This window comes from Populus euphratica, unplaced genomic scaffold (genome assembly GCF_000495115.2).
Source record: "Populus euphratica unplaced genomic scaffold, PopEup_1.0 scaffold103.1, whole genome shotgun sequence".
Lineage (NCBI taxonomy): Eukaryota > Viridiplantae > Streptophyta > Magnoliopsida > Malpighiales > Salicaceae > Populus > Populus euphratica.
The window spans coordinates 786,555-809,215 of record NW_011499891.1 but is presented as its reverse complement, the minus strand read 5'-3'; the positions used below and the strand labels follow the sequence as shown (position 1 = coordinate 809,215).

Sequence of the window (22,661 nt, the reverse complement as noted above, 5' to 3'; positions counted from 1 at the left end):
TATAACATTTATTCGCTTCAGGTTTGTTGACTGATTTCTTCCTATTAAGGACTTCCTTAAGAGGAAATCAAAGACTATCCTTTTATTTTCCTTCTGTATTTATTGCATTATGGCCATATTAATCGTACTTAAAATCATCAATTTCGTGGAAGCTGCATTTTTATGAGAAGATACATAAAGTACGAAACGTATGATGTAGTTGAAGGAAGTGTTTGGAGGTGTGACTATTTTTATAGTATTTTTTTATTTAGGAATATATTAAAAAAATATTTTTTTATTTTTTAAAATTTATTTTTCATAACAATACATTAAAACGATTTAAAATTATCAAAAAAAATTTAAATTAAAACAAAAAAAATTATAAAATCTCAAAAGTGCTTTTTGAACGGGTAAAAGACACAACCTAAGTGGCAATTACTTATTGACTTGTTATTAAATGAGACGTTTTGTGAAAAATAATAATTAATAATATAAAAATACATGATTTTCTTCAAATAGAACAGTAAATGAATATCCAAAAAAAATCAAAGAAAAGAATCATGAATAATTTTAAGCAAAATTGCAAAGAGAAGGGGGGAATTGCACAGTTTAAATCTTTGTAACTCTTGCTGATAAATTTAATGAAAAAATTAAGAACATTTTTGAGTATTAAAGGTATGTGTTCCAAACTCTGAATCGCTCGACCAAAAAGGCAAAAAATAGCACGAAATTGTTTCTTGGTCCAATTACCATTTTTCCACAGAATAATATAATTTTCATGAGATTTTCCAAGCAACTTCCAATCACAATATTGAAGAAAGATTTTGTTACCTGTTTTCTAATTATAGAAAGATTTTATACTCGTTTTGGTCTTACAACTCATCATTTCCAATCAATTAATTGACAAAAACAATTATAATAGCTAACTTTTTTTTTGCAAATAAATTCATTTTTTTCTACAAATACAATTTTTTTTTAACCCACGACTCATCATTTGCATCACTTTTTTGTGAAAGCCCTCACAACGGCTGATCACATGGCCTTTTACATTATAAAGTTCACAACACTTCTCGCTACCCTCTTTGTTTCTTGCATCTACCATCATTTGGTAGATTCTATCCATCAACACCTTTATGATGTTTAAGTGTTCCACTTCTAACATATTTACAGACCCACTACCTTAAGCATGATTGGGTAAAGGGTTTGCATTCACATTAGGGGCATCTTCAAATGCTATCCATCCTGTTTTGATCAGTTGCAGCTGAATTAATCTTGGATAACCCAGTTTAAAGTGTTAAAATCATGATTTGAGTTATAAGAATATGATAATTCTAAAAACAAATTAAAATTAATATTAAACTTAATTTTCAAGGAAATAACAATGCAATGAAAAAAAATATTCAAATGAGCATAATTATTAAACTTGAACGGGCTCAGAATCTTGTTGATCTAATGGTTATATAAATCCAAGTTACGTAAAAAACTAGTTAGTGTAAAAACCTAGCAAAACCTGGTCGATCCATGACCTGAACGATCCTGGTGAGACCTTTTTTTTTTTTTTCAAATATGGTTTCTCTCCTAAACCTCTTTTTTTTTATTTTTTTTATTGGTTATTCACTCTTTTTAAAGTTTATTATATAATTACCAGAAGAATATTTTATTTTTTTAATATGAGATAAATTTTTTTGATTTAAATACTTCAATTTTAAAAAATAATATAATATATTTTAAATATAAGATTTCAATGATTTGAACCCTTTAATATAAATACTCTATATTTATATAAAAAAAATATTTTTTAATGTGAGATTTGAAATCTTTTAGTATATATACTTTATGTTTCAAAAAAAATAAATTATATTTTTTAATATAAACTAAATTTTTTTATTTAAATACTTCAACTTAAAAAATAATATAATATCTTTTCATTGAATAAAATTTTTTTGATATATTTTTTAAAATTTTATTATTTATAATATATATATTTTATATTTATATGAATTGTTTTTATTTTTTATATAAAATTTTAAAATCTTAAAATATTAATTTTTTTTTCAAATTTACCTCACAATCCAAATTTTTTAACCACATTAACTCCGAATCAGGTCTGTTAACTATGCGAAAAAAGTCACAAATAAACGAAATAGTTGGCAAAAAACTAAGAAACCCTGTCAGAAGCAGTCATCTATAGCCAAAAAACCCAGCAACAAATTGTCCAGCAAAAATCAAATGTCCAATCCCACCAAATTCTTCACCCCCTCTCCCAGTTGCAGAGAAAGAAAAAAGGCACGGGTAAATTGTCAAAGCATTTAGGGCACCATCATGATGACAACATGCCATGATCAAGCCTCGCCTGTGCAAGTCAAATGCTCTCCAAGCCTACAGGAAAAGCTGGGCAGCTTCCAAAAGCCATGAAAAACAATTGTGCAAGCTAATTGCCCCTTGTCTTGTTTTTCAAATGCTCTGCAAGCCGATAACCTAAAAAAGCTCAAAAGGAGAAGCAAGGTAGCTCTCTAAGTCTTCAAAAAAAAAACAAAAACAAAAACAAAGCAATAATTAAAAGCTGTGAAAAAAAAAAAAAAAAACAAAGCAATAATTAAAAGCTGTGAAAACCAATTATACAAATTCATAATTAACTGTCGTAAACAGTACATATATGATAGTTAACCCCACATGTTTAAAAGTTTCTGGTAATAATTGTAACCACAAGGTCATTATGTTTGCGGCCGATGTTTCAGTCAATTTCCTGCCAGGAAATATAAATTAATTGTTTTCCATGACTAGGATCGACTGATTTGTCTGAGTGTTGTCCACGCCATGGAGCTTTCCATTTTTTCTAACTATACTTCTGAAGTTATAATCTTATTTTTAAATATAATATGTGACTTTTTTTATTTTATACATTAATTTAAAATTTAGACTCTTTTTTATTTTTTTGTTATTCACAGTGGGAGATATAGTTTGATTTTTAAACTTAAATTTTATTTAAAAAGGAAAAAAAATGATAGGGCCGGGTATGCAATTGAGTGGATAGAACTTTTCAAGATCCCAAGTTTATAAATTTATAATACTAAAGAAATCCTTGTTTAAAAATTAATCCCATCTTAGGATGTACATCACAATCCATAATAGTAGATGAGCATATAGCTTCTCAAGATATCCCAAGTTTTGCATATATAGTTGAATTATGCAGATCATGCTGACTATATATATATATACACACCATCTTGTACATAGAATCATATCATAAATATTTGCTCAAACAGCCAGCATTATTCTCACAAATTCCTCATAGTTAACCTGACCATCTCCATCCAAGTCAGCCTCTCGGATCATCTGCTCTAACTCTCCATCTGTCAATTGCTCTCCTAGATTGATCATCACATGCCTCAACTGCATGAAAAAAAGTAAAAACATTAAAATCTTAATTAGATAACGTGGTAAGACGTAGTTGTAGGGAGTTGTGGAATCAAACGGGGCTCCTGGAAGTCGGTACTCGCATCCCTCAAGGGATTTTATTTTTTTTAATCAAAATGATGAGGTCTCATATAATCCATATATAATCGTTTAATTTTTAGTTTTAGTAATTTAATTTATTTATTTTAGTTAAGATGATTGATAGTTATTATTTGATAAGTCAAATAACTAATATATTTAAATTTTTTTTGATAGATTTAGAAACTTTTAAATATTTAAATAAACGCTTTTTAGAAAGAAAAAATAATGATATTTTAAAAATAAAGACTCTAAAAATATATATATTAGAAAGAATAAAAATTATAAATCTTGAAGGATTTATTGATATTTTATAGCTAAATCTTGTTATATTGTATAGTGAAGGAGTTGAAGGGTTATTTTATTTTAATAACATTAATAAAAAATAAATATTTTTATATAAATATCAACAATAAATAAATATCTATAATATAATATTAATGATTATAAAAATATGACATGCCATTGAAAAAAAATTTATATAAAATGTTGAGAGAGTAAAATTCAAAATATATCGCGTCAATAACTATGTGCGCGATATAAACTCTCACTTTAGGTTAAACTCATGGAAATTAAACTTAGACATATTATTTAAAATTATGAATTTTTGAGTTTTTAATTTTTTAGATATAATAAATTTAAATTTATCATAAATAATTTGTTTAAATTTTTTTTTATTAAACCATGTAACAAAATATCATGGAGTCAAGTAAAATTTTTTTTGTTATTATCATCATTTTGTGGGTGTGTATATATATGTTTTTTTGGATGGACTCCTTAACGAGTACGGTTTTTGTTTTAGTATGAGACAGCATAGGCTTTAATTCATGAGTCCAAAAGATAGTGTGTTAAATGATCAATAAATAAAACATTACCAATTTTAAATTGAATAAAAATCTAAGATTTTAAATTGAATATAATACCCATCACTATACGTCATATATATAGATATAGTGATAGAAAATCAAACCTCATTAGGTGAAATGTAGCCATCTTGATCCTTGTCAAAAACCTTGAAAGCCTCTTTCAGTTCCTCATCTGCATCGTTTTCCTACAAACGTATAATTATGGCCGACAGTTTTTGATTACAGGAGGGAAAATAAATGTGCTTCTCGTAGACTTTGGCAAGATTTGACAAATTGAACAGGGATATATAAAATGCATTACCCTCATTTTTCTTGCCATTAGATTCAAGAACTCCCCAAATTCTATGGTTCCATTGCCATCAACATCAACTTCACTGATCATAATATGTAACTCTTCGTCTGTGGCACTGTCGTCCAGAGATTTGATTACAGTGGCTAGTTCCTCGAAGGTAATGCACCCTGACAATTATATATCAGAAGTCAGCAGAGTAGATGATCTCTAGGCTGTTTATACAGTAGTTGTGTAGATGCGGTGATTGACTCAAAAAGACTCGAGTCATTGAATCACCGGATCACTGGTTCAACTCGCGGGTCATCTAGTGAAAGAGAGTTAATTATTTTAGTTAAAATAGTATTGTTTTGTTTTTAAATATAGTTGACCCAACCGAGTTTGACAAGATTAAATGAATCAGTATGAACCCATTAATTCACAAGGTTAATATTTATTTTTTTGTTCAGCTTGAAAGCTTTCCTGCATCAGTCGTAAACCCACTAGGCTGAACCATTTTTATTAAGTATGGTTCTATATAAACCAGGCATTTGCTATTTAAATTAGCTAGGGGTATATTTTTCCTTTTCTTTTCAGTTTTATAGCAAGTATTAATACCAAATCAACTAATAAAGCAAGAATATAGCTCACAGAACAGACTTCAATCACTTAAAATCACCATTAAGCTTGCCTTCGTACTGTGATAGCTAACTTGGAGAAACTGTAAACAAAGGAGGATAAGGGAGAAAACTTCATTTGCAGAGTAGGATTAATCTGACTACAACAAATGAAGCTACAAGCAACGAACGCATGAAAAGAAAAACCAAGAAGAAGAAGAGGGCATAGCAGAATAGCATAGACAAACGAGTAGCTGTACGTATACGTACCATCTCCATCCTTGTCAAATAGACAGAAGGCTTCCTGGAACTCAGCAATTTGCTCTTCCGTCAACACATCTACCATGGCTGGTTTTTCCTACGAGATAAGACACCTCTCTTGATTTCTTAGACACACACACACGCAGAGGATTTATAAGAATGGATGCTTAGAATACAATGTTCTCTCAGAGCTACGTGCTTTACCCGTATATATATATGCAAAACTCTGAAAGCTATGTGGTATGTACAGCTTGCCCATAAATATTTCAAATAAAGAAAATTATTAGTCAAACATCATTAATGAAAGTGGGGGGAAAAAAACCTAGTTTCATCATGTTCACGAGAATAGGGAAACCTAGTTTCATCATGTTCACGAGAATTCTGCAACATGGTTCTCAAAGATTTGATCATTCTACGATGCAGAATCAATCTTGAGTGATGGTGATGGTGAAAATTTATATAATTTTGGTCATTTTGCTGACCCTGACCGTTGACTATCTCGATTGATTCCTTTAACCGCTATCTTTCAGTGCGTGTGGGGAGGGAGGGAATTTTATATTTATGTGACAGAAATTTTCGAATAAAAAATCCTGTATTTTCACATTATTATTTGCGTCCACGTAAGTGGATACATGTGGGTTTATAATAATTGGTTCTATACCTCAAGTGTCGTACTTCGGAGTACTTGTGTACTTGGATGTTAGAAAGAATATTAGTGTTGTTTTATTTGCTTATTTGAAAAATAATACATAGAGCCAGCTAGCTGCTCGTAAAAGTATTGACTCTCCAATTTTTTTATTATTATTTTAATTGTTATATAAAAAATAAATATAAAAATATTGTTTTAATATACTTTAAATAAAATTAAGTAGTAAATTGAAGGACAGGATCCCATCATGAATCTCGGGAGAAAATTGAACAGCTTTTAAAGGTCTTTAGTCTTTACGCGTTGTATCATGAGGTGTCCCCGCCAAACACAACCGCTGGCCCTATTTGCCCATCCATCTCTAGCTTAATTACCATCATCACCCGGACTCGATTTGCCCCCGTAATCATCCATCAAGAAATATTCTAGAAGCATCGAAGGTTTTGGCGCAGGGTGTTTAATGGACTGTGGAATTAATTATGGTATATGTAAATTGACTTGAACATTTATATATATTAAAATAAAATTTTTAAAAATCAAATTAATAAATTTAATATAATTATAGAATAAAAATATAGTTTTTTATTTTTATCTTTTTCACTGTTAAAATCAAAGTTCATAATAATTTTATACGTGAGATTAATTAATTGTGCATAAATATATTATGTCATTGTAATATATACAAAAACAATGTTCTTGTCTTCTTACTTTTTAAAAAAAATTAGTTAGTTGGTGAACTAATTTGTCTTTGCAATGATATTTTTTTAATATTTTTAAATTAATTAAAACATGAAAAATATTAGATATTCTAAAACACAATAAATTTATATTATTTTTTTATTAATATAAATATTTAGATTAGTTTGTATATACATCCACTAATTTTATAAGTTTTGAAATTAATTATAATGTAAACTTTTAGTTGCCATAATCATAACAACTGAAATTAAAATTATATCTTAATTCTAAATTTTTATAACTGGATTATTTACTGGTTAATAAATTTACATCATTAATCTTATGAAAGTTTTATGGTTTTATATAATTAGTGCACAAGAAAATAACTTGGAAAAAATAGGGGTGGTAAAAAGACAAGGCTGCCCTAACCCTTTGGTCAGAGGGTATTGTAGACTTTACATAGCTGGTTTATTTTTTAGCAATTAAGGAGCTGTGGTGGCATCATTTTAGTATTTTAATAAATAGGAAGTATTAAAAAAGAATACACTGACACATGAACTCCGTTGTTTCCTCCATGAAGAAACAGTGCACGCACGGAGAAGGTCTCTGATGTGGCGCTGCTGGCCATTTGTTTTTCTTCTTCCTTCTTTTACGGTGTTTGCATCTCCCTTGCAGTTTTCCAAATCAACCACAAAACTTCTTTATTTTTTTAATTTAGTTTTTATTTTTTAGTTATTGATAGTTTCATACTATTTGTTTCTATATTTTAAAAATATTTTAAAAAAATTTAATTTTTTTATTTTTTTATTAATCTCAAATTAATATGTTTTTAGTATTTTCAAATTATTTTGATATACTAATATCAAAAATAATTTTTAAAAAATAAAAAAAATATTAATATATATTTTATTATAAAAATTTATTTAAAAAATAACAACATTTACATTCCCAAACAAGAAAAACCAATGAATCTTTTTCTCACTGTTTCAATCATTTCTTTTAAATAGATAAACAACAATGAATTCTAATATATATATATAGTTTAGTGTTATTGTTGCGCAAACAAAGAAAATGAAGTTTCATATTGGAGTCTTATATTTGTCGAAACTTTGATAGGATTAGAACACACTAGAAAAAAATAAAAATAATAATAATAACTAGATATAATTAATCAAATTAAAAGAATTATAATGATTAAATTTTAGATTTGGATTTTATATAATTACTAATTTTTTAAAATCACTTTATCTAAATGATTAGATATAATTTAATGGTTAAGATTTTATTGTTTAGATATAAGATCTTGTATTTAAAATTAAGTGTTGGCTATTATTTTCTTCCCAATTAGTACATCGCCTACCCCTTCTTTATAATCATTTATTATGATATCTTTACACTCTTAATTTTCCTTTATGTATTATCCATTGATTCTCTATAACCATCCACTAATACATATATATATATATATATATATGTCTGTATTTATTTATAAAAGTAACTCTATTAAATTGATCTGATTATTAAATAAATGTACTCTTTGTTTTTAATTTTTTATAATAGATGAAAGAGAAGATTTAATCTATATTCATACCCTTAACTTTGAACACACAAAAAAAAGTATTCCATCAAAGAAAATTATTGATTTCACAAACCCTAATAGATACAAATAACTCAAAATTACATGAAAATATTGAAATTTTCTTTTAAGATCCTAAAAAATATATTTTTTCCCTATAAATAAAAATTTCATGGTAATAAATTTTTTTTATGTCTTTCTCTTTCAATAGGGGCATTAATTGATTAATTAAATTGATCACCCAAAGAACGAATGTCATTTAGAAATTATATTAAAATCTAAGTGCAAAAGAACAGCGTGACAAATCACCAACTGGAACTTTTACGTTTGTTTTAACATTTAAAAAATATTTTTAAAAAATTCTAATTTTTTATTATTTTAAATTAATATTTTTTATGTAATTTTAAATTATTTTAATATATTAATTTTAAAAATAATTTTAATATATTTTTAAATAAAAATCATTTTAAAAACAACAATAATTTCCGGACTAAATCCTCCCCAAACCCTGACAGTCCTCTCCAAAGACCAGACCTGTTCAGTTTCTACTTCCTATCTCAAACCTCTGACAGTCCTCTCCAAACCCTCCCTTCTCTCTCCACAATGTCTGATGGAGGCATAACGGTACTAGACGGAAACACTCTAAGATCGCTCCACGTGTCTCTACCAGAAGACACCCTCACTCTAACCGGAGCTCAGGTCCTCGATTTTGCAGAATCTGAAGTCTCTCAGTCGCTCTTAGGCATCTCATTGCCTCCACACCTCAAGTCTTCCGCTCTCCGTCGCATGAACATCGACGGCGTTGACGATGACACCAGTTTCCAACGTACAGAACTCAGTCGAGAACAAGCTTCAAGGAAGCTCAGCGACTACCTCTCTGCCATCGCTGATGAGCTCAAAGGTCAGTATTGATCTTGGCAACCAGTCAAGTACAGATGTGTTTTTTTTTTCCTAATTATTTTTCTAATTTTATGCTTATTTGTAATTTTGTTTACGCTGTGTTGTGTTGGGCTAGATAATCCATTAGTGGTGTCGATTTTGGATGGGAATGCATTGCGGATGTTTTTGGAGGATGAAGATGATTTTGCTATGATAGCAGAGAATTTATTCACTGATTTGGATACAGAAGATAAAGGGAAGATTGGCAAGAGTGAGATAAGAAATGCAGTTGTTCATATGGGAGTTGAAATGGGTGTCCCTCCTCTTGAAGGTTTCCTTCCTCTTTCTTAGGTTATTTGTGCATGCATCTGTTTATGATTATTAGTAGAGAGTAATATAAAAACTATTCCAAGAGCCTCACCCACCAGCTTAAACTTTTGGGTTAAGATAGTTCCATGATATTATAACTATTTGGATGGTGTTATTAAGTTGTGTTAGCAATATGAGGAGTGTGTGTTAAGCTACATTAACAAATAATTGGTTTCGTGTGCTTTCTTGGATCACAAATTGCAACACATCCAGGTCAATGGTGTTGTGGGTTGCATTTAGCTGGAAATGCCCTTTACTTGGAATGAACTTTACTGTTGTATGCCATGGAACCCTGTGCTGTCACCACTAATCCGCTAGTTTAATTTTCAATGCTTTTTGTCAACTGCAACGTAAATCTGAATTTGGTAAATTTTGCAACTATTTGAGGGCACCTTATGATTTGGTTGCTTTCTGGTTTGGCCATGCTCTATTGACACAATAGTTTTGAATGTCTATTTTTCGAACCTCCCTGAGCTTTGTGTTTTCCTCCTATGATGATGTTTCTTGTCTGTTTCGTTTAGTTCACCAGTTCCCTTTTCTGCTCAACTGGCAAGTTCAAAACCAATTGCCCTATTACCTCATGTCAAGTGGCAACATTTTGTTTGATGGAAGAAACTAGTTGACAAATTCATGAGTTGTTGACCTACCATGGACTGGTTAAATTTTTGTGTTTGATCATTGCAACCTTGAGTTTTTCTTTTTCAATAAAAGAAGGGTTGATGCATACTGTGGATAACCATTTTGAGCTGATTCTGATAGAGTGGTGATACGAGGATGGAGTATTTCCGCCTTAGTACTTTTTGATTGGTAACACAAAAGATTAACCTACTTGATCTTAGGATTTGTGCAGTCATTGGATTTTGAGCAGTTTTTGTCATTGGAAAAATTGGAAAGATCACTCAGATTGTTACTTGAAGTAATGCAAAAAACATTTTCATTTTGGATAAATAACTGAAACATGATAAGTTTCTGTGGTGGACTAGTTTTGTGCTTTTGATGGTGTGATATGGAAATCAGCCAAATTTCTTCAATAAGCCATCACTGTTATTTGTGAAATTGTCCTTATGTTGGTCTTTATTGCCTTCTCATTTTCTGAGATTTAGAACAGCCAAAGTATGCTCTAGTAGTTTTTTCCTTAAGAATTCAAAAGTAATTTAATTTTATTGATTGAGAATTTTGTTATTTCTATTCAATTTTTCTTTACTGCATGAAAGTTGATGGATATATGTTCTGGTTGAGCAGAATTCCCTTTGCTGAATGACATTTTAAAGAAGCATGGAGTAGAGGAGGAAGGGGAATTGGGCCAATCACAATTTGCCGAGTTACTTCAGCCTATTATACAGGAACTTGCAGATGCTTTGGCTAAAAAGCATGTTGCTGTCATCCATAAAATCAAGATAGTTAATGGTTCTGAGATAAGAAAGGTGGGTCATTATTGGTATCTTATCAGTAAGTTATTCCAAATGTTGGCATTTATAAGCATACCTGTTTATTGATGTTTCTCTGTGGGAAATTAATGAACATTTTACTCACTAGATTTCTAAAATTGCTTGATCTCATATGAAATTCTATTTCTGTTTTTCCTCATGGATTAACCCTTATCTAAAGATGTAGAAATATGTCATTACAATGGGAGGAAAAGAAGTGTGTAGATACTTTGCAGACTAATTTTATTTGGTGTGGTTTTACAAGCGTGCTAGTAATGTCTGATTTTGGAGATCCCAGGATGTCTGTACATATTTTTGAGGTCATTTAAAGACCTGGTAATTAGGTTTCTTTCACCTGATCACAATAGGACAACATTTTCAAACCCCAATATGGTTCAGTCAGTTAGACCATTGAATATACTGCCAGTTCAGTTTTTACAAGATCAAGTGAAGTTTGAAAAGCCTGCCTCAGTTTACTGGTTCTGAGAATCACCAGTTGAATCAGGTGGTCATGAGTGCTGTTAGAAAACTGATTACAAAGGCATGCAGATATGGAAATCGCAACTGAAGTTAATAGCTATATCTGAAAAGGGCATGCAGATATGGAAATCGCAACTTAAGTTAATAGCTATATATGACAATGCAGCACTCTTTCAAGTGAAATATCAAGCTTGTATTTTTAATTATTGAACTTGGTAGATGTAGTTTGATGGCAATTGCTTTGTTGGCGCATTATGGACTGAGCCTGGATTTATTGGTGAGGGGCTTATGGCACAAGCATTACGTAGAAATAACTGGATGGTTAGTGGACTTTACCATTGTGGAAATTGTATAATCTCTCACAAACCCTTGCAGGTTTTGGCCGATGAGAAGAAATTGAATGATGCCATAGCAAAGGCATTGCAGGGAAAACACAAGAATGACCAAAAGAGTACAGAGATAATCAGGGATTTCCTGGAGAAAAATGGAAAAGAACTGGGCTTGCCACCATCTGAAGCCAATGAAGCAGTGATTCTACTTTTTGATTCTGTATTTACTGACATAGACAGTGGAAGGGATGCTTCTATTGAGGAGGATGAATTTAGGAAACTTGTGAGGGAAATTCTGGAGAAATTTGCCGAGCAGCTCGAGGCCAATCCTGTCTACTGTGATCTTGATGGTTGAGAGAGTGTCAGTTTGGCATCGCATTTCAAATCTTTTGACCAGTATCATATTTTCACCATCCTGCATTTTACTATCCATGTATGTCGATTATGTTTTACAGTCTACATGAATATCATACACACATTGTAACACCAGTTCTCTATCTTGGTGCTAGTATATCTATACAATACTTTGATGTGATCGCACTACCCTTGTGGTCTTTTAGTGGTTGAATAGATCCAAACCCTTTTTGCACACAAAAGATAACCTTGCATTTTCTCAGTGTACACCGCTTACAGATGGCTTTGGCTTTTGTTGAGCTTTATGGTTTGATGGTTTCCATGGTTTTAGATCATATGCACGTCCAATGTGTGATGTTGCCTGTTATCAGGTGCTTCTGGTCTCCAAGAATGCTTCCTCTAGTCGTATTAGCAATAATAGTTACTCAGTAGATGCAATGTTGTCACAGCTTCTGATTGATGTGCTTGGTGGCCCGAGCCTTCAGATGTACTTGGCAATTAACATAGAAAATAAAAAGATTTTGTGAATTAAAGTAAAAAGTTTCGGTGAGATAATTTAATTTGAGATGTCCCGCTCTAAAACTGTAATATTTAATTGATGTACTGTTTGTGAAATATAACATCTATTAAATATTACATTTTTGATTCACAATATCAATTTAAATATTACATTTTTTGATTCACAATATCAATTAAATTTCCAGAGTCATTTCCAGCCATTCTATGAACATCCAACAATAAAATTCCTCTGCATCTAAATCTAAAAAATATAAATTCTTATGAGATTTATTATTTCAGTAGTTATTTAACTAGTTAATCTTACATTTAATCATAGAGAGTAAGAAATTTCATTTACACAGGAAGACATTTCATTGAAATAATTAATTCCTAATCAACTGATGCTATTTTCATGTAACTATATCAAATATCAAATCAATTATAATTGATGGTATTTATAGTTAATTTATAATTAATTTAACAAACTTTAAATTAAACTTAAACTTTAAACAATAATTTCATTTCAACTAAATCAAACATGAATTAAATATGAAACCTATATATTTACTAACAATGTAACACCTTCGCTTTGCTGGTAGGACTAGAAAGTATTGGGCGACAGAGGTAGAAGCAGCGGATTTTGAAGAGGAAAGAGTCCTAGCATGCTTGAAGACTAACATAAGTTCGTGTTTTTTATGTCCGAGGGGAAAAAAATAAGTGATTGGTTGATTTTCTTAAAGAGAAAAGGGCTGTGGATGTCAACTTTTAGAGAGATAATGGTTGTGTCTGTCTATATTCTTCGATCTAGAAAAGAAATTTAAATATTTTTAAGATGAAACATGTTTAATTGTTCCTGCCCTGAAATCTTACAATTTTCTTGTTACACTTGAGATTAGCAATATTTAATAAATGTTGTGATTATAAAATACGATGAAGTAAAACTTGTGTTACGGCACTAGGTTTTTTTAAATGGTATTATTCCATCAAATTTTATTTTAGGTTACTGCTAATTTAAAAAAAAAAAATCCTCAAGATCATGTGACGTGGGTTTATGAAAAATATTTGAATGAGGACTTAGTGGGTGTTTGAGCCTATTTTTTAAAAATATTTTTAAAAAAATTTAAATTTTTTATTTTAAATTAATATATTTTTTTATATAAAAAATATTTTAAAAAACAATCCTAACCAAACTCTACGCATTCATTTGCTCGCCTCCTGCAGCTTTCGAGATTTTGTTCTGTACAATTAGCTGACTGCCCCACTTACATGGAATGGATTACCATTTACCAGTAACAAAGTTTAGGTTGACTGCTTATCACTGGAAATGGGAATTGGGGTTGAGCATGACTGCTTATCACTGGAAATGGGAATTGGGAGATAAGGCCTTCTTCTGGCAAGCTCAAGATAAGCTCCTCGCCATGGCATAAAGTGCTTATCATTCCAAAAAGGCGTTTTTCGGGGAAGGGCATCATCCACGCGGTGGATTGATTCAAGCAAATTGCAGAATGGTGTCATTCTCAGACATTAATTATATGATATGGATAATGACAGAACCAAAAAGCATGTGCTTTTGGGAGTCTTGTGCTCCCACGTTGCAGGATGGGTTCCCTTTGTTTCTCTTGATCCATGTTCCACAGCCCTTCTGAATCAACCACGTCAGATACTATCCTCGCTGCGAATTGTGAACCACCCACCATCCAATCCCACCGCCTGGTCGGTACCTTCCACCATCTTGAATGCGACAAATGGAGCTATTAGCGTGTAAAATGCAAATAAATAGTGAAATGACACCCATCAATAAAAAGTTTGTGATGAAATAGCATGCTTTTTTGGATATCATGATTGATAACATAATAAAATTTTAATTGATGCCATATCTAGTTAAATGTAAAATTAGTTTATAAAAAAAAATTACAAAATTATTAAAATTAGATTCTTAAAACAAGATTTTTGAAATGGTCAAAGTCATGATTCCATAACTATTTTAAAAATAATTATATTTAAAAATTTTTATAAAAATTTAAGTACGATTCAACATTAAAATAAAAAATTATGATTGGATCAAAATAATTATTATTTTAGTTTGACATGACTAGACATTATCTTGAACCTAAATTAATTTCATTAATTTATAAATATATTTGTTAGATTATGCAGGTGATCTCTCTAAAATAAATTTTAATCTAGTTAGGACAAACCTATATTTAATTATTTAAAATTATTTGTGATTATGTGAATAATAACTTTTAATTATTTATAAAAACAATCAACTAATTATACAACTATATTTATTCAACTGATTGATTGGTAGTTCTCATACTTTAAAAGTGTAGCATATTTAAATATAATTGGTCTAAAGTATGATAATTATCTTACCACATTTAGAAATAAATATCATGTTTTATTTATCATGTTTAAAAATAATAATATTTAATTGTAAAGTATGATAATTATCTTACCACAGTTAGAAATAAATATCATGTTTAAAAATAATAATATTTAATAAATATCATATTTTAGACTCGGGTAAAAGCATGATTTTATATCACCAAAATTTTCAAAGTTTACCATGATTTTATATCACCAAACTTTTCAAATCATATTATTTTAACTAAAAAAAAACAATTAGAATCGGTCAGTGAAACTGGAGGCACCAAATTTCATTCCTGAGGATACCCTAAATATTTATTCAAGGACAATGACAGAGAGCAGGGTCACATCCACAACAATTTTCCATTTAAGACACCACCAATCTTAAACTAGCCAAGTCAATTAAACCTATGCCAGATAACTTTACCATGTAAGCTCACTACCATCTACCATGCATCATCAAAAGGGAGACATTATGAAAAGGATTACATGGAATGTTGTGCACTGGAATCTGAACAAGGAACATCCATCGGGAGAAAGCAATTCATCGAGGGTGGCAGTTTTCAAGTGCGAAAATTGCCAAGTCTTGCAGGGATATGTGATCCGCCAATCCAAAAGATCCTATACAAACAAGAAGATGATAGGTCCAAGGATCCAATTAGTCAGCAAGCGGACAACCATTCCATCTCTGCAGCAGCATGCCGTTTTTAAGCACATGCAGCACTTTCAAGTTCCATGTTAAAAAAAAAGGGATGAAAAAAGAACGAGAAAGGTTATTTATACCCAGATGACTGCGTAGAAGGCATGTTAAAGAGCGCCAGCTTAAACTAAGAAATTACAAGATGCATGGATGAAGAAAAATATATTTATTATTCATTACAGCGCAAAGGTAAATAATTATAGTAGGAAAAAAGGCAAGGTCCGAGGCTATTATGCCTGCAACATAATATCAGAGTAGCAGGTTGCTAGAAAAGCCAGATTGATAAAATGAGGGTATAAAAGCTTCCCTCGGAAATACCAACATGGTACACACCCGAAAACTAGAATAGTGCTTCAACCTAAAAACAATGCGGATTATTGCCTTGCAACTCCAGAACCATAGCTAATTTCCCACCACCATATCATTGCCATATCGTAATGAGAAAAGTTGGGTTTCTGAAGGATAACTGCAAAGCATCCATAGCTTCAACTATTTCATTCTTTACCATCGGCAGCGCGGAGCGAGCCCAATTGAACAGGTGCTTGAGTTCCCACCACTTTCGATGAACCATAAATAGACAGGTCAATTCCTTTGGATTTCTCTTTCTCAATCTGTTCCTTAATCCAAAAGTAAGTAATTCTCAGCCCATCCTGCAACACAACGATTAGCATATCAGAGTCCTTAGTGGTGAAGGAAGGGGTAAACATAGGATGCGCAAGCCAAAATCATATCTTGATTGACAGATACCTTCAGCCTCATTGTAGGAGCCCAACCAAGCTTCTCTTTGATTAGTGTGTTGTCGGAGTTACGCCCACGCACACCTTCTGGGCCAGGAATGTGATGAATGGGGAGATTCTTGTTCTCAAAGCTGAGAACAATCTCAGCCATCTCATTCATGCTAACCATCTCATCACTTCCAATGTTCACTGGCTCACGGAAGTCTGACTTTGTCAATCTGAAAGACAGAGAGCATATTCAGGATGAGTCATAAAAGAATAAAACTAGCAGACCCCATGGGATATGAAAAGAATTGCGATCAATATCAGTACAAACTCAAGTATCATAGGGACACGAGTGAGGGCTTTGATTATACATGATAGAAAAAAACATAAAGGGCTTACCTAAGCACACCTTCCACGCACTCATCAATGAATGTAAAAGATCGGGTTTGAAGTCCATCTCCCCACATCTCGAATTTATCAATGGAAGTGATAGCCTTTCTGCAGAAAGCAGCGGGTGCCTTCTCCCTGCCACCTATGGTAGACATAAAAAGACGAGTTAGATTAATCCAAAAGGCAGCAAAATTAGTACAAAGCAAGCAATCCCACCATATTGCAAGTGATTGCAGTTGTTAAGAACCAACCTTTCCATGTTCCAAAAGGACCGTAAATGTTATGGAATCTTCCAATACGGCATTCAATTCCAAAGTCTTTGGTGTAATGCTTGCACAACTCTTCCGTTGCAAGTTTCTCCAATCCATAAGCATCTTGAGGCTAAAACACGTGTTGAGAAAGTATATTCATTAGTCATTCCAATTATTTACAGGTCAAGAACAATTAAATTGCATTCCTCTAGCACAAAGAGCAAGCAACCTCTGCAGGCCAGGCATCAGATTCCTTCAGGCTCACATTAGTCTCCAGCTGCTTAAATTCAGGGTAAATACAAGCACTAGAGGCATAAAACAACCTGCAGAAAGCAGAACATCAGACTTTCTGAAAATGCCATATTGAACAGGGAGTGTTTTACCCTATAAACAACAACTAACCTCTTAACCCCGTTGATCCTGGAGGCTTCAAGCATGTTGAAGCTGATCATTGTGTTGTTATACATAATGACAGAGTGGTTGGACTGAATGAAGCCCATCCCGCCCATATCAGCAGCAAGGTTGAAAACATGGTCTACATCTTTTGTAACCTTCAAGCAATTATCCATGACTCTCAAATCAACAAGATGGAATTCATGACAAAACATGTCTTCTGTCATGTGCTCATTCTTCTTCCAGTCAGAAGCAATAATGTAATGACCCTCAGCCTTCAAACGGCGAGCAATGTGGGAGGCAATAAAACCCCCTGCCCCAGTGATGGAAATTCTGAGTTTTTCAGATGGCCAATAAGGCTCCCTCTCGAGGGCCTCATAGGTGTAAGCACCATAGCTTCCATCAGTAGTCCCCATTCTGAATTTGATCAAATCATCAAAAGGAGACAGAAAAAAGTCAACAATGATTACTAGAATTACTTTAAATGCTTCGTTACTGGAAAACCTAAAGAAACAATTACATAAAAACACAAAACGATAACTTAATTCATAGTAAAGCCATTCCTAAAAAGAAAAGGAAAAGAAAAACAAATTGGAAGTGCTAACCGACACATTCGCAAATGTAAAAAGCTACACCAAAATTACAAAAATTTAACATTTAACATTTAAGTAAGCCCAGATCTCATTAATATTGTCGAAATTTGTATAATTAACCAAGTGAAGATATAAATAATGAAGAGGCTTAATGCTAAAACCTATCCCCTAAAAGACAAAAGGGAATCCCAGCCAACCAATTCTAATCCCATTAACAAGGAATCATACTTAAGGATTAAGCATCAAAATTAACCAAGTAAAAATAATTTACTCAAGGGAGGAAAAAACTTGAAACTTACAGGTCAAGTAAAAAAAATCCTTCAAAATGGTCATGTGTTTTACTTGACTAAACAATATCAGACTATCCACAATATGACTTATAGTAGAGTGCAGAAGAAAAGGCACAAGAGAAATAATAAACTGACCAGTGACCTCATTTCATTGGAAAAAATCAACGCTACAAAGGAAGTGAAAACAGACTACGGTAAATTAAGAGTCCCACTAAAAATTATATGACCATAATTAAGGAGAATACAGGCACAAGCAGCTATTTTCAGAATTAGCTAAAAACAAAGGAAAAATCAACTACCCATGTCACAAATCTGAACAAAGAATTGGACTTCAGCACACAAAAAACCCAATAACTTAATTCATAACAGGACATGAACCAGAAGATTCAGTAATGGTAAAAGAAACCCACTTCAAATTCCAACTCTAACACCCAAGAACAAACACGAGAAATTGAAAAAACAAGCATCTGAGTCACACAAAAAAAAAGGCATTTTGAGTGAGAAAACAGAGCAACAAAGAGATTTTCTTACCTGAGTTCTTGGAAATTTGAGGCTTCGTCGCTTTGCTAGTTAAGATAATGTGGGAAGAAAGAAATTGGTTTGGTTGAGAGAGAATGGAAGGGTATGAAGTATGATTAAGGAGGCATGGCTGTTGTGTTATTTATAGAGCCAACATAGGCAAGAGAGACCGGACACAAACAAGGCCATTCATTTTCCCGTGTACTCCTGCAATCTATTCATGTTTTCAAAATATTTTAATTTTTTTTATGTATTAATATTAAAAATAAAAAAAATATTATTTGATATATTCTTTAAAAAAAAACCACACGTTTAAAAATTCCCTAATTTATCTACTTTCATGATTGAGAGAGAGAGTATAACATTTTTCAAGATTTAGAGAGAGAAACCAATAATTTTTGCCCCTTTATCTACTCCACTATAAGGTAGGGTTAGATTTTCTTTTTTTCCTTTATATATTCAAATTGGAATCTTTGGGATATAAATTGAATATTGGAAAAATATTATTTAATTCATAATTATTGAAATGGCAGGTGATTGTTGCTAAATCTAGCTTGAATAGATTTTAAATTAAATTAATGAAAATTAATTCAATGAATTAACTAGTAATCCAATAAAAATTTAATATAATTTAAAATTTTAAAATAATATCACATCCAACTCATTACTCAAGTTTTGAACCACATGAGAGATTTGTATATTGAGTCAACATGGTTATATCGTTCAAAGTTTCCATGTTATTAATTATTTTTTTTTGGGATATAGTTGTATTCTTATATATAAAATTTTTGCTAATATGATTTATAGTGCATTGTAGACATAAATCATGTTGTCCAAATTATCACAAAAAACTAGATATATAAGTATATGATGTTTAGTTTGTAAAATTATAACTTGCAATCATAAAATAAAACTAATATATATATATATATATATATATATATATATATATATTTGAGATTGAAACCAACTCCTAATATCCATACCAAAACATGTATTAAAATAATACTTAAAATAAAAGCATGTAAAACAATTACTTGTTGAAACTCTTAAAATTTGATCAATTGAGATTTTTGTTTTTATTAATGATAACATTTCTGTCTTTAAAGTTTTATTTCAATTTACTTTATGCAAAGAGAATTTTTTTAATAAGTTTTTAGAATTTTAATAATATCATTTTGTTTATATACTCGTAAATAAAATCCAATAAGTTCAAATTAATTATATTTAATATCTGTTTATAAAAATTGAATTTAAGCTCTAGAGTAGAAGGAAATAGTAGAAAAATAAATTTTAAAAAAACCAATATTGAAAGAATATAAACATTTAAGAAATTTTATATAACTTTTAACTTATTAGAAGCATCAATTTATAGGACTTTCGACGATAATTGTTTAGTAATTTTCTTGACGAAAAAAGCTTTTAGAAAGTTAGAAATAAAATTAAACTTACCAATTCTTCTAAGGTAACATATTTTTCATTTCTTTTTATAACTTGATATTAAAAAAATACTAAATTTGAAATAATACATATACATTTGAATGGCAAAGGGTTAACCATAGGGATACTTTAATTTCTCCTGCTGTCTTTTTTTTCTTTTATTGAATTGAATTGCTTAACAAGAGTGATTCTCCATCTTTTTCTCTTTTTATTTAATTTTAAGAACCAATAAAGTAGATTACAAATCGATAAATATGTGTTAAAAATAATTTACTTTACCAATAGAGTAGATTACAAATCGATAAATATGTGTTTTTCACATATAATGAAAAGCTTTGCTGGCTAAGTTTTTTCTTTATCTTGTTAACATTGATAAAATAATTAAGATCAAATATAAAAAAAAGTCTAGAATTCTGCATAATCTATATATTATGAATACTTAGTCTTAACCTAAATACAAACAAAGTATATATAGATTAAACTAAAAGTATTATTTTACATTTAATAAATAAGACTACATAAATATTATTTAACATCTCCTCTCAAACCCACGATGCGGCAGCTACAAGCATTGAGAGTTTGCCAACCAGAAAACAAAAACAAGAGATGGAATGTGCTTTGGTAAAGAAATCTGCAATCTACAAGGAAGAAGGAACAAAAGGCAAAATAATAGTGTCATGCTTAAGATGATGATGAATAAGATGACAATCGATCTCAATGTGCTTAGTTCGCTTATGAAAAACCAAGTTATGAACAATCTGAATAGAATTTTGGTTGTCACAATACATAGAAGTAGGATGAACAAAGGAAACTCTCATATCAGCAAGTAACCAACGTAACCAAACAATCTCTTTGGTAGTAGATATCATGGCACGATATTCTACTTCTGTGGATGATTGAGAAACAATAGATTGTTTCTTACTTTTCCAAGAAATAAGAGAATCACCTAAAAAGATATAGAACTCAGTAACAGAATTGCGATCTATGGGATCACTACCATAATTAGCATCAGAGTATGCACGCAACTCCAAGGAAGAGGTGGATGAAAGTAAAAGACTCTAAAAAACTGTACCCCAAATATATCGCAAAATACGAAGAATAGCTGTCCAGTGAATAGTAGTAGAAGAAGCAACAAACTGACTAACAACATGAACAACATATGCAATATCTGGACGAGTAATGGTGAGATATACCAAACTCCCAACAATAGTGTGGTATAAAGTAAGATATATCAAAGATAAACATTAGAAAAAGAGTACTTTGTGTTAACCTCAATAGGCGTATCTACAATCTTGTTATCTGTAAGTCTAACCCGCTCAAGAATATTTGCAACATATTTTGACTGAGAGAGAAGGTAACCTCTTGGTGAGTATGCTACCTCAATACCTAGGAAATATCGAAGATAACCCAAATCCTTCATTTCAAATCGTCTAGCCAACTCTATCTTCAAGACTGAAATACCATCAATGTCATCACCAGTAATAATCATGTCATCAACATATAAAGACAGAATGATACGACCTGTATCAATGCACTTAATAAAAAGAGCAGAATCATGATTGCTAGAAACAAAGTCAAGAGATGAGATCACAATAGAGAATTTCTTAAACCAAGCACGGGGTGCTTGTTTGAGACCATATAATGCTTTCTTAAGCTTATAAACATATCCAGAGTTATGTGAAATACCAGGAAGGGGTGCCATGTAAACTTCTTCTTGAATATCTCCATTCAAGAAGGCATTTTTAACATCAAGTCGAGAAATATGCCACTGATGGATCGAAGCTACAGTAATAAGAGTACGAATAGTAGTCATTTTTGCAATTGGGACAAATATCTCCTCATAATCAATACCATACTGTTGAGAATATCCTTTTGCGACCAGCCTAGCTTTGTATCGCTCAATAGCTTAGTTTGTTCTGATGATTAGAGAATGACTTAGAAGGTATTGCTAGTACTGAAGGATTTGAAGCAGAAAGAATTTCCAAAGGTATTGCTAGTACTAAAGGATTTGAAGCAGAAAGAATTTCCTTTTCAGAATAAGATTAAAAATATATTTCTTCAGCCAATAACTCACTTACAATAAAGTCAACAGAAAGTAGTGAAGAACGATGCAGAATTGAACTTTTAAGTCCTTTAAAGTCACTGCGAAATTCTGTTAAAAACTGTACCAATCGTTGCTGCTGTCTCCTCATAATCAATACCATACTATTGAGAATATCCTTTTGCGACCAGCCTAGCTTTGTATCGCTCAATAGCTTAGGTTGTTCTGAT

At 31.2% G+C, this 22,661-nt stretch overlaps 3 protein-coding genes across 3 annotated transcripts; 1 reads left to right on the top strand and 2 right to left on the bottom strand.

Annotated features, from left to right (window-relative positions):
* Positions 1-3,065: 3,065 nt before the first annotated feature.
* On the bottom strand, positions 3,066-5,707 carry LOC105131238 (calmodulin-like protein 8). The gene is made up of 4 exons (XM_011034111.1): positions 5,496-5,707; positions 4,642-4,799; positions 4,445-4,525; positions 3,066-3,372 (listed from the first exon to the last, which is right to left on the bottom strand). The coding sequence occupies exons 1-4, from the start codon at positions 5,569-5,571 to the stop codon at positions 3,238-3,240; spliced, it is 450 nt and encodes a 149-aa protein (XP_011032413.1). The 5' UTR covers positions 5,572-5,707; the 3' UTR covers positions 3,066-3,237.
* A 3,183-nt stretch (positions 5,708-8,890) lies between these two features.
* LOC105131236 (calcium-binding EF hand family protein) lies at positions 8,891-12,466 on the top strand. The gene is made up of 4 exons (XM_011034110.1): positions 8,891-9,287; positions 9,402-9,596; positions 10,877-11,058; positions 11,917-12,466. Exons 1-4 carry the CDS (start codon positions 8,990-8,992, stop codon positions 12,223-12,225), a joined length of 984 nt encoding a protein of 327 aa, XP_011032412.1. The 5' UTR covers positions 8,891-8,989; the 3' UTR covers positions 12,226-12,466.
* Positions 12,467-15,939: 3,473 nt separating this feature from the next.
* Positions 15,940-19,165, bottom strand: GME (GDP-D-mannose 3',5'-epimerase). The gene is made up of 7 exons (XM_011034109.1): positions 18,963-19,165; positions 17,558-17,965; positions 17,385-17,478; positions 17,156-17,285; positions 16,914-17,046; positions 16,540-16,747; positions 15,940-16,442 (listed from the first exon to the last, which is right to left on the bottom strand). Exons 2-7 carry the CDS (start codon positions 17,962-17,964, stop codon positions 16,287-16,289), a joined length of 1,128 nt encoding a protein of 375 aa, XP_011032411.1. The 5' UTR covers position 17,965; positions 18,963-19,165; the 3' UTR covers positions 15,940-16,286.
* Positions 19,166-22,661: the final 3,496 nt, after the last annotated feature.

What these genes read in the sequence shown, in the direction of transcription:
- LOC105131238 (XM_011034111.1), bottom strand. Translation starts at nt 5,571, where the DNA reads ATGGTAGATGTGTTGACGGAAGAGCAAATTGCTGAGTTCCAGGAAGCC. An exon ending in ATTTGACAAGGATGGAGATG is followed by an intron (nt 4,800 to 5,495) that starts GTACGTATACGT and finishes TATAATTGTCAG; the next exon opens with GGTGCATTACCTTCGAGGAA. An exon ending in GCTACATTTCACCTAATGAG is followed by an intron (nt 3,373 to 4,444) that starts GTTTGATTTTCT and finishes TTTTTCATGCAG; the next exon opens with TTGAGGCATGTGATGATCAA.
- LOC105131236 (XM_011034110.1), top strand. Translation starts at nt 8,990, where the DNA reads ATGTCTGATGGAGGCATAACGGTACTAGACGGAAACACTCTAAGATCG. An exon ending in CATCGCTGATGAGCTCAAAG is followed by an intron (nt 9,288 to 9,401) that starts GTCAGTATTGAT and finishes GTGTTGGGCTAG; the next exon opens with ATAATCCATTAGTGGTGTCG. An exon ending in ATGGTTCTGAGATAAGAAAG is followed by an intron (nt 11,059 to 11,916) that starts GTGGGTCATTAT and finishes AAACCCTTGCAG; the next exon opens with GTTTTGGCCGATGAGAAGAA.
- GME (XM_011034109.1), bottom strand. Translation starts at nt 17,964, where the DNA reads ATGGGGACTACTGATGGAAGCTATGGTGCTTACACCTATGAGGCCCTC. An exon ending in TCCTTTTGGAACATGGAAAG is followed by an intron (nt 17,047 to 17,155) that starts GTTGGTTCTTAA and finishes TGTCTACCATAG; the next exon opens with GTGGCAGGGAGAAGGCACCC. An exon ending in TGCGTGGAAGGTGTGCTTAG is followed by an intron (nt 16,748 to 16,913) that starts GTAAGCCCTTTA and finishes TCTGTCTTTCAG; the next exon opens with ATTGACAAAGTCAGACTTCC.